This window comes from Jaculus jaculus, chromosome 2 (assembly GCF_020740685.1).
Source record: "Jaculus jaculus isolate mJacJac1 chromosome 2, mJacJac1.mat.Y.cur, whole genome shotgun sequence".
In the NCBI taxonomy this organism is placed as follows: domain Eukaryota; kingdom Metazoa; phylum Chordata; class Mammalia; order Rodentia; family Dipodidae; genus Jaculus; species Jaculus jaculus.
The window spans coordinates 53,258,566-53,275,090 of NC_059103.1; the positions used below are offsets into that span (position 1 = coordinate 53,258,566).

General features: G+C 46.6%; 1 protein-coding gene across 1 annotated transcript in view; it reads left to right on the forward strand.

Annotated features, from left to right (window-relative positions):
- Hsd17b3 (hydroxysteroid 17-beta dehydrogenase 3) overlaps positions 1 to 15,758 on the forward strand; it is a 38,220-nt gene extending 22,462 nt beyond the window's left edge. Inside the window, exons 5-11 of the mRNA XM_004656854.2 lie at positions 1,816 to 1,883; positions 4,916 to 4,951; positions 9,418 to 9,452; positions 10,944 to 11,025; positions 12,274 to 12,339; positions 13,339 to 13,488; positions 15,648 to 15,758. Of these exons, the coding sequence (XP_004656911.2) occupies positions 1,816 to 1,883; positions 4,916 to 4,951; positions 9,418 to 9,452; positions 10,944 to 11,025; positions 12,274 to 12,339; positions 13,339 to 13,488; positions 15,648 to 15,758 (548 nt within the window). The remainder of the gene's footprint in view (positions 1 to 1,815; positions 1,884 to 4,915; positions 4,952 to 9,417; positions 9,453 to 10,943; positions 11,026 to 12,273; positions 12,340 to 13,338; positions 13,489 to 15,647) is intronic.
- The last annotated feature ends 767 nt before the right edge of the window (positions 15,759 to 16,525 follow it).

The window sequence follows — 16,525 nt, forward strand, 5'->3', positions numbered from 1 at the left end:
TGGGGGTGTATGTGAGTCATATGTGTAAGTGCAGGTGTGTGTGTGTGTTTTCATGCGTGTGGGTACAGGTGAGTGTTTGTGTATGTGGGTGCAGTGGGCCTGTATGTGCTCATATGTATGAGTACAGGTGGGCATGCATGTGATCATGTATGTGAGTACAGGTGGATGTGTGTATGTGTCCACATGTGTGAATGCAGGTGTGTGTGTGTTCACATATGTGGTTGCATGTATGTGCCCATGTGTGGGTGTGAGTGCAGTGTGGGTGTGTGTCCTCACATGGGTGAGTGCAGGTGAGTACCACAGCCCGCAGTGGAGGTCAGAGGATAGCTTTCGGGTGTCAGTCCTCACCTTCCACGTTGTTCGAGCCACTGTCTGGCATTGCTCGCTGCTCTGTTCACCAGGCTCGCTGGGCCGAGCGCTTCTGGTGGGCTCTCCTGTCTCTGCCTCCCATCTTCCATAGCTATGCTGAGATTGCAGATGCTCACTTTACAGTGTCTGGCTTTTCGTGGGTCCTGGGGGTCTGAACTCAGATATACTTGTGTGGCAATCCCTTTCTCCGCTGAGCCTTCTCCGTAGCCCCAAACTGTTGGAGATCACTGTTGTATCCCAACACTGTTGACAAAGTACCTTGAGTCAAGAATGTTTTTGATGGCAAAGCCAGATAAACATAGATGCTGATGAAAGTTGAGGAATGCAGCTGCTCCTACCGCAAATTAGATAAAACAAGTTAAATCCTAAATACAGCCTTCTATGCTCTGTCGATCATAGCCTTCCTAGGACACAAGCCCATGGTCTTAAAGCTTTATGCCATGAAATCAAGGAAGGTTTTTCAAGACATACATAAGCTATTTGCGATACATGTGTAAGCCTAACAATAAAAACATGGTGGGTCAAGATTCTGCACCTCTGAGTCTCTTGGTTCTGCTGCTTTTGAATTTCTAATTGAGTGCTGTGAGTGTCCTTGTTCATACAGTACTGTCCTCTTTCAGGACCTGACCCCCACAGCGCTAGCTGCTGCACCAATGTTTATTTTCTAATAGGAAATTGAATTTTCTTTCACAGAGCAAGTGTTGACATATAGTAGGAAGACTCTGAGGCATTCAGCTCAAGGCATCAGTTTAAGAAACAAACATTGCTGTGATGGACCCATGAACTAGTGTGGTGATATGAAATTTTGGTTTTCTGAACTGATTTGCAGATAAGGTATTTTATGGCCACATGGACAGTGTGCTGTTTAAAACGGGAATGCAGCTCACTTGGTAGAGAGCTTGCATAGCATGCATGAAGCCCTGGGTCTCATCCCAGAACACCATTCAAACAGGGTGCAGCAGTACACGCCTGTAAGCCTAGCACCCTGGAGGTGGAGGCAGGAGCATCAGAAGTTCAAGGTCATCCTTGATTACATAGTGAGTTTGAGGCTAGCCGAGGATACAGGAGACCCTGTTTCAAAACAAAACAAAACAAACACAAAAACAAAGCTGGGTATGGAACACGCCTTTAATTCCAGCACTAGAGTGAGACCCTCTACCTTGAAAAACCAAAAAATAAAAACAGAACACAATAAGCCTTCTATCAGAAATACTTTCCCATGTGGCTAAGTTCTAAGTAGCCATAGTTTTCAAGGACTCAAGTGGACACCAGCCCACCATAATTCATATACCAGGTTTCTGATTCTTGGACATGTTTTCTATTCACTTTCTGCATTGCTATCCAGTCACACTGCAGCAACCTTGTACATAAACCATTTTGTATATGTTTCTTTAGGGAAAGTTGCTAGCTGGTCTGCCACATTTTTGTTTTGTTTCTTTCTGATAGTCAATAATGTTGGAATGCTTCCCAACCTGCTCCCAAGCTATTTCCTTGACACATCGGATGAAATCCAGGTGAGTCTGCATTTGTCTGATCCCCTGTCATCCAGGTCTGGGCCTCTGGAATCATCATGGGAGTCATGGGAGGTCTGGCCAAAGTTCTGCACTGTGCAGTGACTATCCTGAGAACCCCCTTCTTTTCACCTTACAAGTTGGCACAACAGGGCACATCTTTTCATGATCCTCTCTTACATAAAGACACCGTTGCCCTTCTTTGCACATCAAAACCTTCCTAACCACCATTCTGTTCTTTTGGAGCCCTGTGTTTTACTTTAGAAGAAGGAAATTTTACCCAATAAACTCATAGCTCTGGATGGAGTTATGTCAGTTCTTGGCTTTGTCTAATTTCCCAGGCAATAAGGCTTACTCAGCTTTCAGTAAGAAAGAAGTCTGGCCATCTCCCCTTGGATACTGAAATCCGGGGCTGTTTATGTCCCGTATATAACAAAATTGCATAACATTTGCATCCCTACACACTTTCACCCATACAAATAAATATCCATGCACACATGTACACACAGAAAAATAAGATGAAGGCTGGAGAGATGGCTTAGCAGTTAAGGCGCTTGCCTTTGAAGCTTAAGGACCCAGGTTCGATTCCCCAGTACCCACAGAAGCCAGATGCACAAGATGGCATATGTGTCTGGAATTTGTTTGCAGTGGCTGGAGGCCTTGGTGTGCCCATTCTCTCTCTCACTCTCAAATAAATACATAAAAATTTCTCCCAGAGGCAGGTGGCAGCGTATTTTTTAAAAAGACAACACAAAGACAAGTCTGTACACGTTCAGTACAGATACAGTTGTTTTTGGAGCTCTTTAGTCCACACTTAAATCTGAGGATGATGAACATGTAAGCAGGAGGGGCCCTCACTGAGCGTGCACAGGCTCTGTGGCTGGAAGTTCAGACCCATGGCTGCCATTGTTGGACATGACTAGATTGTTCATGTACTTGATAGTCCTTGAAGGACTATTGGACCCTTCCTATGACCTTGTCTTTTGCCAGTAGGAGTGTCCCAATCTCAGCAGGCTGCCATGTGGCGGCTCCTCATTCCACAGCTGGCTGTCTTGGTGAATGATACCAGATGACTGGCATTCTTACCTGTCCCTGCCACACTAACTGTGGTCTGTTTCCCACACTACTGCTTCAAATGTGCATCCGTCCCTTCAGCAAGTCATGTGATCACATCTGTGGGTGTGTGTGTGTGCATGCACATGTGCACCTCCCACTTTGGCTGGGATGAGGTCATTCTGGAAGCTTCTTCACTTTTCTTGTTCACGCAGAACTTCTATCTTGTGTTTTACATACTGCTTTGTCTTCTTGCCTTGCTGTTGTTTCTCCGGCCCCATGCACTAACCCTTCTTCCTGCAGCTGGCAATTCACTATAGAGGCACCTTCACTAATGATGGGTTTCCTCCCAACAAATTGTCTTAAATTGAAGAATGTCACAAGTCAAAAACACATTTAAGCTGGGTGTGGTGGCTCACGCCTTTAATCCCAGCACTTGGGAGGCAGAGGTAGGAGGATCGCAGTGAGTTTGAGGCCACCCTGAGACTACTGAGTGAGACCCTACCTTGAAAACTGAAAAAAAAAAACAAAAAACAAAAACCACATTTAAGGGTTAGGGAAATGGCTCAGTGCTTGCTGACAAGCATGAGGATCTGAGCTCAGATCAGCAGAACCCATGTAAAAACCAGGCACAGTGGCATGCCCTGTAACCCCAGTGCTCTGAAAGTGGATACAGCTGCTCTCCAGGGCAAGCTGGCAAGCTATCCTAGTTTAAGTGATGAGGCCTGGGTTCAATGAGAGACCCTGTCTCAGTAAATAAAATAGAGAGCAATAGAGAGAGACACCCAGCATCCACCTCTGGCATGCATGTGCAAGTGTGTGCACACATACATGCATATGTACCCACACACACATCACATATCCATACACATGCAACCACCCATACAACAACCTAATCTATTGACCGTCTTAGCTCTGCACCATGGCATGCTATAGAGGGACAGGCATGCCCCTCAGGGTTGTGGGCTGGATGGGGCGCTGGCACTGTCCAACATCATTTGAAGGTATCATGCTACATTCCACTAGCCCTGAAGAACATCTGTATTAGTTATTTTCTTGTTGGTATGAGCACATACCTAGCCAGAAGCAATTTATGGAAGGAAAATCATTTAATTTGGTATGGTTTCAAGGGAAAGTCTTTTCATGTTGGAGATGGCATGGTGGCCTGAGCTGGAAGCTGGCATCACATTGGCTGGCAGGCAACAGAGGGAAAACAGGAAGTGGAGCCCGGCAATTCCATCCGAGGGTGTAATAGAAGTGACTCACTGCCTCCAGGAAAGTTCCACCTCCTAAAGGTTCCACAGCTTTCCCAAATAACGCCAGCTGGGAATCAAGTCTTTAAACATATGAGCCTATGGGGCCATTTTCTATTCAATCCATAATGGCATCCAAATTAAAAATGTGAAGTCTGGTTTCTAGTAGATAAACATTACTTTTGCTCCATTGCAAATAGTTCAACTCCATCTCCTCCCTTGGAGCCCTGTGGGTGGATTTCTTGCTACATCTTATATATTTATAATTTTTATTTATTTATTTGAGAGAAGGGAGGGAGGGAGGGAGGAAGGGAGGGAGGGAGGGGGGGGGGAGAATGGGCATGCCAGGGCCTCCAGCCACTGAAAACAAATTCCAGACACATTTGCTACCTTGTACATCTGGCTTACATGGATCCTGGGGAATTGGACCTGGGGCCTTTGGCTTTGTAGGCAAGCACCTTAAGTGCTAAGCCATCTCTCCAGCCCTCTCCCTACATTTTCTGACTTCTACTGAAGATCACATAGATGTAGGAGCAGCTTGGATGTCAGCTGCTTTGCAATTGTAGTGCACATTTGATGAACAGCCAGAAGAAGCCAAATGAAGGCTGAGCAAGGGAGGCCGATGCTGGGGTGTGGGCCTGTGCCCACCTCTTGCTTTTTTAGCACCAACTTCTTCCCAAGGCATTTCTTTAATGGATGGGATGACTGTGGCTTTGTTGTTTATTACAGAGGCTCATCCACTGCAACATCACCTCGGTTGTCAAGGTATGTGTCCTGCACATGTGTTAAATGCATCAAGATGTAGCACTGCTGAGACCTGGCAGCTCAGGGCACATTGTGCCTTCCACTGTAGGCGGAGGTTTCTATGACATTGAATCACTCATGACTGAAAAGCCAGAGCCTGACCTTTTCATTGTCTTATCCTCTTCCCAGCAAGAAAATACAGAGTTGGTTCATTTTCTCTAGTAGCTGGAACCTGTTCCCACATCCAGAACATGTGGGGCTTGGTGATCCTGAAACTCATTTAGGATTTTAAGCAATTTCTGAAAAAAAAAAAAAATTAGTACCTTAAAAAAATTTGGAGTGTTTGGGGAGGGGGAGACAGCTCCGCAGGTAAGAGGTCTTGATGTTCAAGTATGAGGAACTGAGTTTGGTCCCCAAATCCATGTAAAAAGCAGGGCATGGCCATACATATCTGTCACTTCAGTGCTGAGGATAGAGGCCAGAGGTCCTTGGGGCTCACTGATCAGCCAGTCTGACTGACAAATTGCAGCTCCAGACTCTGTGAGGTGCCCTGTATCCAGGAAATACGACTCAGAGCTATAGAGGATGACACCTGGTGTCCTCTTTCGGCCTTTGTACACATACATCTGCACAATCACTTGTATCCAACACACACACACACACACACACACACACACACACACACACACACACGGGGCTGGGATATGCCTCACTGCTTGCCACACGAGGGCCTGAGTTTGGATCTCTAGCGCCCATATAAAAGCCAGGTAGGGCAGTACATGCCTGTCATCTCAGCACAGGGTAGGGGAAAGGTGGAGGGAAGGCGGGGGAGGGCGGGGGAGTGCGGGAGGGGGGTGGAGATAAGGAGGATCCCTGAGGTGAGCTGGCTGGCTAGTTTAGCTGAATTAGTGAGCTGCAGGCACAGTGAGGGACCCTGGCTCAAAACATAAGGTAGAGAGTGATTGGGGAAGATACCTGACATTGATCTGTGGCCTGCAGGTGTGTATATACATATACAAAATTTATACACCACACACACACTACACACACAAAAGTGAATACAGGGATGGGTTGGTACCTATATTGAGAGAGAGAGAGAGAGAGAGAGAGAGAGAGAGATAGAGAGAGAGAGAGAGAGGACCACAGTCACATTACTTTCATTGCAGTAAATTGTAATTGTTTTATTATTAGTTGTTTTTAACCTCTTACTATGCCTAATTTGTGAATTAACCTTCACCACGGGTTACAGTGGCTTCAGGCTTCAGAGCCACGTGGGGTCTTAGAATGTGACCCTCATGGATCTGTGGGTACTACTGCATTCTGATCTCAGCTCAGCAGCTCATTACTTGGAGAGCAGAGAACAAGCTATGAAACCCCCTTGAAATTCAGGTTCCACATCTGTGAGTAAGTGTGTTGGATGTATCATTGTTTCAGGTACATTGATCTCACAGATTTTTCACTAGGGCCACTACGAAATTATTCATGGCATGACACCCTCAAAGTTGCCCAATGCCTTTGCGTGAATAAGCAAAAGGCTCCCCTTTTGTTTGAAAAACCCTGTAACAAACCAAATTCTTTGCATGCAGATATGAAAAATAAAAAGACATCCCTTGGGGTTGAGGAGATGGCTCAGGGTATAATGTGCTTGCTGTGAAAGTATGAGGGCCAGAGCCTGGACCCCCATGGCCCAGGTAAAAGCACTGGCCTGCAAATCTCAGCCCTGGGAAGACTGAGACTGCAGGATCCCCAATGCTTGCTGGCTAGTGAGTTTACCCAAATCAGTGAACTCCAGGTCCAGTGAGACAACCTGTCTCAAAAAACAAGGTGGATGGCTGGATGAATGGCTCAGCAGTTAAGGTGCTTGCCTGCAAAGTCTAACCATCTCGGTTTGATTCCCCAGTACCTATGTAAAGCCAGATGCACAAAATGGCACATGAATCTGGAGTTTGTTTGCAATGGCTAGAGACCCATTCTCTCCCTCTGTCTCTCACTGCTTGCAAATAGTAACTAAAATAAAAAAAATAAGGTGGAGGGCAACTGAGGAAGACACCTGATGTCGACCTCTGCCCACCACATGCATACACACACACACACACACACACACACACACACACACACACGTGGACAGGCCACACCACACACACCTACACATGTAAAATTTAAAAAAGAAAAAGAAAAAAGGAAAAGGCAATCCCTTGGCAGGGGCAGTTTAGAAGGAGGCACTGCTTAAAAGAGGACACAGCCTGATAGCACATGACTTGGTGAGTAAATAATGCTTTTGTGTGAACAAAATATTTCCCCTTCCTCTGGGCAGATAGAGCCCTCTCCTTCTACCATGTGCATAGCCAGTGAGCCCTGAGCTTTCAGCCTGTACTTGCCCTATACATGGGCACCTCACTCAGTTGGTGAAATTCGCACTGTGCCTGGCAGCCCTGCTGATTGCTCGGGAAGGTCAGTAGACCTGCGTGGAGAAGTCAGGTTAGCAACCTTGATTTCAGGGCGTTGGGAGGATGGGTAGAGTGGGGAAGGCTCCATGTCAGTGGTGCAAACATGAACTAGTGGTGAGGACTGATTTTCTAACATATGGGGGTGAGATGTAAAGTGATCAAACCAGAAAAAATATTTTCAGGTGTATATGCTAGGCCAAAAATAATTATGTTCTCTACTGGTTGTTTTCTGTTCGCATGCTGGTAAGTTACAGCTTCCTGTTTGGTTATTATAGTATGTACACATTCTTTTTATACTAAGCGATCACTGACTTTTTAAAGCTCCCAGTTGACGTTGTTTTAAGTTTTATGAGCAACTGTTGTCTGCAGCTTTACCACTAACTAAATCTCCAGCCCTACTTTTACACATTGATCTCCAGTCTTGTGCTGTTTGATCATGTGGATTTCCCCAAGTGGAGTTGACAACTCTTTGACTGCTTTAGCCAAGAAATGCTTTGATTAAAAAAAGTTTAATTTATTGATAGATCCTAAAGTCCCTAAGCAACAGAGCAAAAGAAATTAGAGGGTAGCTTCTAAATATACCCTGCTTGTATCAGCCTTGTAGGCTGGAAGTTTAATTCCTTCTCAGAGGCCATCTGGAGATAGTGCCTTGTGCTCATCAAGGGCAGAGATGGGAGACTCGGTCTGAGGATAATAGGAAAGGGACAGGTACCTGCATTAATTAATTTTCTTGTTGCTGTGAAAATGCCTGACCAAAACCAAACCAAACCAAACCAAACCAAACAAAAAAATGACAATGACACCACCACCACCACCACACACACACACACACACACACACACACACACACACACACTAAAGGAAGGAAGGGCTTATCTGGCTCCCAGTTTGTTGGTAAGGGCCAACATGGCATGAAAGACATGGCGGCAGGAGTGTGAGACGGCTGGTCATGTTCCACCTGCAGTTAGGAAGCAGAGTGATGAATGCATGTGCTCAGCTTGCTTTCTCCTCTCTAATCCATCCAAGACTCCAGCCTAGGGGATGGTGTTGCCCACATTTAGTGTGGGGTTTTCCTCCTCAGTTAAACTCCTTCTGGAAATGGCTTCATAGATGTACCAAGAGGTGTATCTCCTAGGGTGATTCCAGATCCCACCAAGTTGATGATCAAGATAGACCATAGAGAGACTGCATATTGGGAGGAGTTTTGTGGCGGAGATTCCGGATTGCCTGTGTACTGGGGTCATTTACCTCACCAAGCTAGTGCATGCACATAGGAGGCTTGGGTATGTTCCAGTGTGTCCAATGGGATGCAGAGTGTACCCCTACTAGGGGTGGACAGTCATGGAAGGTGCTAACTCAGTCTAGTCCTCCATTCTTCCCTCACGTCCCTCAAATCCAGTCTTCAGAGGCAGTGTTCAGGAAGTTCTGCATTCCGCTCCCAGCCCCAGCAGTGAGAAGATCATCTGGAGGCTCTTTGGGACAAATACAGGGTCTGGCAACAGGACCAGGTGCAGTGGCAGGAGACAGTCCACCTAGAAAGCTTCTACCACACCCTAGACAGTACAGTCATGGGGGAAGCGTGTCTGCTGGTCCTCAGAGTCCTGATTTTCTCTTGCCCTTCTCTGCAGACTTGAAGGTTGGTTGGGTGTAATGAATTAAGGAGATATATGCGAGGCACTTGGGATGCTAGATCTTGATAGGTCTTCTGCTCATTCCTACTTCTAGTTCACAGGCTGCATATGTGATGGCCAACCTACTTTTGCCTGCCACCAGAACAAGAGGACCTTGAGAACTTTTGTGTGCATCCCATAGCCAGAGCTAATTCCCACATGTTTTCAAATCCTTCATGTTCCAGGATAGTTTATCATTTGTCTAGTTGCCAGAGTTTTACGTTTCCAAAATGGCCTTAAGGTGTGCCAGCCGTGTTCAAAATCATCTGAGATTTGCTCACCAGCTTCCTCCAGTGTGTACCTCCCCAGGGCCCCTGCTCATGGCTACTGAGTTCCTTTGACAAGGCTTAATCTTAGCCTTCTCCTGCAGATGACAAAGCTAGTTCTGAAACACATGGACTCAAGGTAAGACCTGTCTTCGATGATGTGGGGAGTGATGTGGCATTCCTGCCCTGGCATTCAACTAATTTGGGGACTCTGGGGATAGGTTTCATCTAGTTGCTGTTTTGGCCATTGGTAATAACCATGGCAAAACAACATAGAGGTTATGGGAGGAGAGAACAGAACATTCTGGGCCTGGCCCGCTCTTCAAATACACATGCATAGCTGGTCAAGTGTAGCACATGTTGGAAGGAGGTGGTCAGCCATTTCAGTGCACACTGGATTAGTAAAACAACTAACTCATGTGGAGCATACAAGAAGCAAGCTGGCCTGAAACCAATACCATGCCATTTTTATCATGAGTATCACCTTTTGTCACAATGAATGCTCCATCTCACTGGTCAAATCCCACATTGTCAGTTTCCCCATTTTTTTTTCTATGTTTATGTATGTCATGATTACAGCCCTCACAAGGGGCTGGAATTCCTCATATGACATTCATTAAGGGCAAATAGTTAACAGTTTGATTTTCCCTAGAGTAAGAATGGGGTTGGCTTTGTATTCTGGGGACCAGGGAGATGGCTCAGTGGGTAAGAAGTACTTACTGTACAAGCCTAAAGACTTGAGTTCAATCCCCAGCATTTACATAAAAAGCCAGGCATGACTGAGCATGCTTGTAGCCCTACATTGAGCAGATGGAGATAAAAGGATTTCTGAAGCTTGCTATTTAGTCAGTCTAACCAAAAAAGAAAAAAAATTGGTGACCTCCTGGTTCAGTGATAAACCATGTCTCAAGGAGGTAAAACAGAAGTGATACAGGATATCCTATGTCCTCCACTGGCTTTCCCATTATTGAGTACTGGCCATGTACATATGTACACACATGTGCATATGCCACACATCTATACCTACAAACACACCAAAAAGAAAAGGATATTGAAATCTCTTAGCACTGAGGCAGGAGGATCATTAGAATATGAGGCCAGTGTGGGCTACATACCTATGTCTCAAAGGACCAAAATATTTTTTTTTTAACAAAACATAATGAATTTCAAAAGGACAACTGTAAGGTCCCTGGAGATGTGTAGTGATGTCAGAGTGAGCAGATAGAAGCCCGCCAAATTCTCCCCAAGATGAGATTTCTACAGATGACATGTCCCACTAAGGGTCATTCTCATGAGTTCAAAGGGACCTGGGGCTCCTATGGTCCTTTTTGAGCCTGGAGAGTGCCTTCCCTCTTGCATCAGGTCTGAGCTAAGCTACCTTTCCATAGCCTGACATGGATTTGTCCTAGCAGAGACCCTGTTTCCAGCAACAAGCCCTTAATGTCACATGACTCCCAAGTGGCCTCACCATGCAGTTGTCCTTAACACCTGAGGGGAAGTCGCCCTGGCCCTTCTTGGAAGCAGAAAGCTTGGGGTCTGACTGTCAGCATCCCTGCCCAGCTTCTGCTTCTCTCCAGGGCAGTGGGGTCCAACAGTCAACCATGGACATTGTTACTTCTTTGCCTTTCAGGAGGAAAGGCCTCATCTTGAACATTTCTTCTGGGGCTGCGCTCTGCCCTTGCCCTCTCTACTCCCTGTATTCGGCTTCCAAGGCAAGTGATGAGTCATCCCAGCATCCGCCTCCTTCCCTGTATTTCCCAGGTGTTTTCTCCTTAGGCTCACCTGCATAGTTGGTTGAAAGTTCTGTTTGGAGGCCGAGTTATAAAGAAATTGTGAAACTGGTTACTGAGAAATCTGGACACATGTTATACAATGGTGCTGCTCCCTGTGGGCAGGGCAGGGCAGTGTCCCAACCCTGCCAAGATTCTAGTGTACCTCCTAGCCTGGGAGCCCCTTCTGGTCCTGGAGGCCATGCTGGATATCTCCAAACTCGGGCCACAAAGCAGCCCTGGAATAACAGCCCCTGGGTTAGTTGGTATGGATTGGTCCTTGGATACTAATCCCAAGATGTATGCTGTCAGTGAGCAAGGGTGTTCTTCCTGGACCAAGGAATGAAGTTTGCCCTTGCATCACCATTTACTGATGCATTTCCCTCCATTTCTCTTTCCTCACTCTGGGTTTATTAAGGTAGATAATCCAGGGTGTGCCACAGGATATTTTTGATATATGCAAACATTATGAAATATTTGAATCAAGCTAGCTAACATACCCTTGACCTCACATTGTACTATTATTTTGTGGTGACATCTTCAAAGATCTATTCTCTTAGCAGCTTTCAAGTGTGCAATACATTATTAACACATCCTTGCTAACTATAATCACATGCTGTACTGTGGATCTCAGGATACATATATATATTTTAATATTTTATTTATTTATTTGAGAGAGAGGGATACAGAAATAGGCAAGGAGAGAGAGAGAACGGGTGCTCCAGGGCCTCCAGCCACTGCAAATGAACTCCAGATGTGTGCGCCCCCTTGTGCATCTGGCTTACGTAGGTCCTGGGGAATCAAACCTGAGTCCTTTGGCTTTGCAGGCAAATGCCTTAGCTGCTAAGCCATCTTTTCAGCCAGATCTCAGGATATTTTAATCCCACCTAGCTGAAATTAAAAAAAAAATTCTTTCTTTATTTGGGGAGGGGAGGGAGGGAAAGAGAATGGGACACATGTGCCACTTTGTGCATCTGTTTACGTGGGTACTGAGGAATTGAACCCGAGTCCTTAGGCTTTGCAGGCAAGCCCCTTAACCGCTAAGCCATCTCTTCTGCTCTTAGCTGAAATGTTATCTATCACACCTCTTCCAAGCAGGGACCATATGTGGCACCCTTGGAAATATGATCGAGTTGGCTGTAAAGTGTGAAAGAGCAAGCTCTGGGACATTCGTGTTATTTCTCTTTGCAGGCGTTTGTGTGCACGTTTTCCAAGGCATTGCAGGTGGAGTACAGAGCCAGAGGAATCATTATCCAGGTAAGGTGGATTGTTTTGTCCTCCAAGGTTGGAACTCTGGATCTGTGGGTCTGCCCCCTGCAGGAATGCCCATGTATGTGCAGCCTGCTGGGAGATTGGCTGGATGTTTCTATGGTCAATGCCAAGTCGCTGCATCTGCTGCCATCCCTCCTCACCTGTGGCTTCTGCCCGCCTCTCCTGTGCCCTGGGTGTGAGAGTGGAGACAGGACTGGGATGCGGTTGCTACCCGGTGCTGCATCAGAACAGACCTTGGGCAGGCTGGAGAGATGGCTTAGTGGTTAAGGCGTTTGCTTGCAAAGCCAAAGGATAGATTCTCCAGGACCCACATAAACCATATATACAAGGGGCGCGTGCATCTGGAGTTTGTTTGCAGTGGCTGGATACCCTGGCGCGTCCAGTGACTCCCGCATCTCTCTCTCTCTGCCTCTTTCTCTTTCATAAACAAATAAATAAAATATTTAAGAAAAAAGGCAGACATTCAGCTTCAAGCTTAATTGTTGCTCCCTGCTTTGAGTCTTTCAGTGACCTTGTGTGCTTTGTGAGCACTTGAGCCATGCCATGTGTGGTTAGGGCCCATCCTGAGAACTCACACCTCCTGATTCCCAGCTTTCTTCCAGCCCTGTCTTCCATTGAAGGTCCCACACCATCCTACGGGCAGAAAGGTGCTAGGGAGTGGATGGTGGCTTGGGAATGAATTCCTCAGTTTTCTGCGGACTGCTTTTTTTTTTTTGTTGTTGTTGTTTATTTTATTTTTATTTACTTATTTGAGAGATACAGGCAGAGAGAGAAAGAGTCAGAGAGAGAGAAAGAGAGAGAGAATGGGCGTGCTAGGGCTTCTAGCCACTGCAAACAAACTCCAGAAGCATGCGCCCCTTGTGCATCTGGCTAATGTGGGTCCTGGGGAATCGAGCCTCGAACCGGGGTCCTTAGGCTTCACAGGCAAGCGCTTAACCGCTAAGACAGCTTTCCAGCCCGGACTGCTCTTTTTTTGCATTGTAGGTGCTGACCCCGTTTGCTGTTTCGACCCCCATGACAAAATATCTAAACACCAACCTGATAACAAAGAGTGCTGATGAGTTTGTTAAAGAATCACTGAATTATGTCACAATTGGAGATGAAACCTGTGGCTCCCTTGCCCATGAAGTCTTGGTAATCCACAACTTCTTCCTTACTCTTGGCACCCTTGGCTGTTTTCTCTCCTGGCAAGCTTACAGGAACAGGGGCTGCCCAGCTGCAGTCTCTGCAGGGAAAAGGAGTATTTAAGGAGGGGAGAAGCTGAGGCCCCGTTGTGTAGCCCACAGTAACCTTTATATCCTGGGCAACTTCATTTCTCCCTGAGCAGCTCCCTAAAGGTCTTGGGTAGGAAAAACCAAGATGTGGGCGCTGCTATCTTCCTGGGCTCTCTGGGTTAGTAACATCGGGCCTCCAGGATTGTGTCAATCAGTTTTTCCTATTGCTATGAGAAAATATCTGTGATAAACAGGCAAGAAAGATCCACTTTTTGTCCTAGGTTCCCAGCGTTCAGTCTGTAGTTGGTGGTTCCATTGCTTTTGGACCCAAGGTGGGACAGAACATAGGTTGAGGCATTTCTGGTGGAGCAAAGCTGCTCACCTGATAGTGGCGAAGAAGGAGGAAGAGGCTGGGGAGATGGCTGAGCAAGCCTTGTGCAAGTGTGAGTTCCTGAGCTTGAATTCCCCAAATACCGCATCCAAGGCCGATGCTGGGGCACTAGTGTTGTAGTCCCAGCACATCTAAGGGAGAGAGGGGAGGTGGAGAAGGAGAACCGCCATAAGCTTGTAGCACAGCGAGCAGGGTGAACACGGTGATGAACAGCCCTCCCTCCAACAAGGTGGGAGGAGAGGATAGATATTGGAAATTGCCCTGTGCTCTCCTGATCTCTACACGTGTACCATGGCATGGGTGTGCACACCCACACTCACCCACATGAACACACACACACACACACACACACACACACACACACGGATGGAAAGGGGGAGGGTGCCAGTGACCTACTTCCTCCAAGTAGGACCTGCCTTCTACAGGTCTGCTGAGTGTAGACTCATGAATGGACAGATGCAGTCAATGCCTTCATGACTCAGGACTCAAGCACCTCTTGATGGGGCCACCAGCTAGGAGACAAGCCTTCCACACCCTAGAATTCGGGAGGATATTTCACAGCTGGGGGAGGGCGAGTACCACTTTGATTTGTGGCACTTGCTGATTTTCTTGGTGTAAGCAGCAGAGATCTGGCCACCAAGATTACATCACTGCACATGACTTGAGAAGGGCCGCACCACCAGCTAGAGTGAGCGAGCTCCAGCCAGTTCTGGCTCATCTTGAACTCTATCCAATGTGGAAGTAAGGTTCAATGGCATGTGAAATAAAGAAGACACGAACACTGCACACACAGAGGTGACCTCCCTCCCTCCCTCCCTCCCTCCCTCCCTCCTTCCCTTCTTCTCTCCTTTCCTCCCTCCCTCCCTCCCTTCTTCTCTCTCTCCCTTCGCCTTTCCTTTTTTCCTTCCTTCCTTTCTTCCTCCCTCCCTCCCTCCCTTCTTTCCTTCCTTCCTTCCTTTCTTCCTTCCTCCATGTCTCCCTCTCTCTTCCTCCTGCAGGATTTTATGTAGCCTAGGCTTGCCTTGAACTCACTGTGTAGCTGAGGTTGGCTTTGAACTCCTGATCCTCCTGTTTTTACCTCCTAAGTGCTAACATTACAGATGTGTGCCACCATGCCTGGCTTGATTCTTTCTTGCAAGCTCATTGTAATTGAACCTTGCTAGAAAAAAAGCCTAAAGGCACCTGGGAAATAGGGCTCCAGGAAGAGCCAATGCTCATGCAAGCAAAACCTGGGAGTGAGTGGGATATGGTTAGCACAGACTGCCTTCTCTGGATTTAATGTCCTTAAGGTGGTCGAAGGGCAGTTAAAGAGCTTTCATGTCTGAGAAAACTTTCTTTGCTGAGAATGTGTCACAAGACCTTTGAACTTTAGCAATTACTTAATAGATTTTTGGATTTAACTTTAGTAGTCAGAAAAAATGGGGGCTAGAGAGATGGCTTACCAGGTAAACGCATTTACTTACAAAGCCTGATGGCCCAGGTTCAATTCCCCAGTACTCACATAAAGTCAGATTCACAAAGCACTCACTCTCTGTCAGCTTCTTTCTCCCTGTCTTTCTCTAAAATAAATATACAAAATTACCAAAAATAATAATACTTAAAGTACATGACTTGAGACCAAATGTTTGAGCTGTAATGAATGTCTTTGCTCAGCTCTTCCCTCAGACACTCCTATTTGTCTGTTCCAGGCAAGCTTCCTGAGCCTGGTTCCATCGAGAGTGTTCTACAGCAGTGCCTTCCAGAGGCTCCTCCTGACGCGCTATGCGGATTACCTTAAACAGAATGCCAACATCAGATAGTGCAGTGCCACCTGGAGCTATGGTGACCAGAGGAGCCCACCGCCGTCCTTTATCTCACCACTCTTTACCCACCCATGCCCTCCACAACTACCTTTTACCCCACCATCTTTCACCTGTCACCCTTCACCCCACCATCCTTTACCCTCCAAATTGCGGGGCCATTACCGTCACAGACACAAAACTTAAAATACAGGGCTGGAGAGATGGCTTAGTGGTTAAGCACTTGCCTGTGAAGCCTAAGGATCCTGGTTCGAGGCTTGATTCCCCAGGATCCACGTTAGATAGATGCACAAGGGGGGGCATGTGTCTGGAGTTCGTTTGCAGTGGCTGGAGGCCCTGGCAAGCCTATTCTGTCTCTCTCTCTCTGTCTGTCACTCTCAAATAAATAAATAAAAATAAACAAAAAAATCATTAAAAAACTTAAAAATACACTTTTTTTGTCACTCTATTCAAGTCTAGAGATAATTGGAAAAGTGTGGGTATAAAAGCATGCATTAAGCAAGAGAGCAAAGCATGGTGGCACACACCTTTAACCCCAGCACTTGGGAGGCTGAGGTAGGAGGATCGCTGTGAGTTTGAGGCCAGCCTGGGACTACAGAGTGAGTGACAGGTCAGCTTGGACTAGAGCGAGACCCTACTTCAGAGAAAAGCAACCAAACAAAGTGTTTGGGCTGGAGAGACGAATGTCCTATGTCAATAGCAGGTGTCAGCAGAAACGGGAGGAGAGAACTGTATAGAAGTAGAAGGGAATGTTGCTTTCCTGGTGG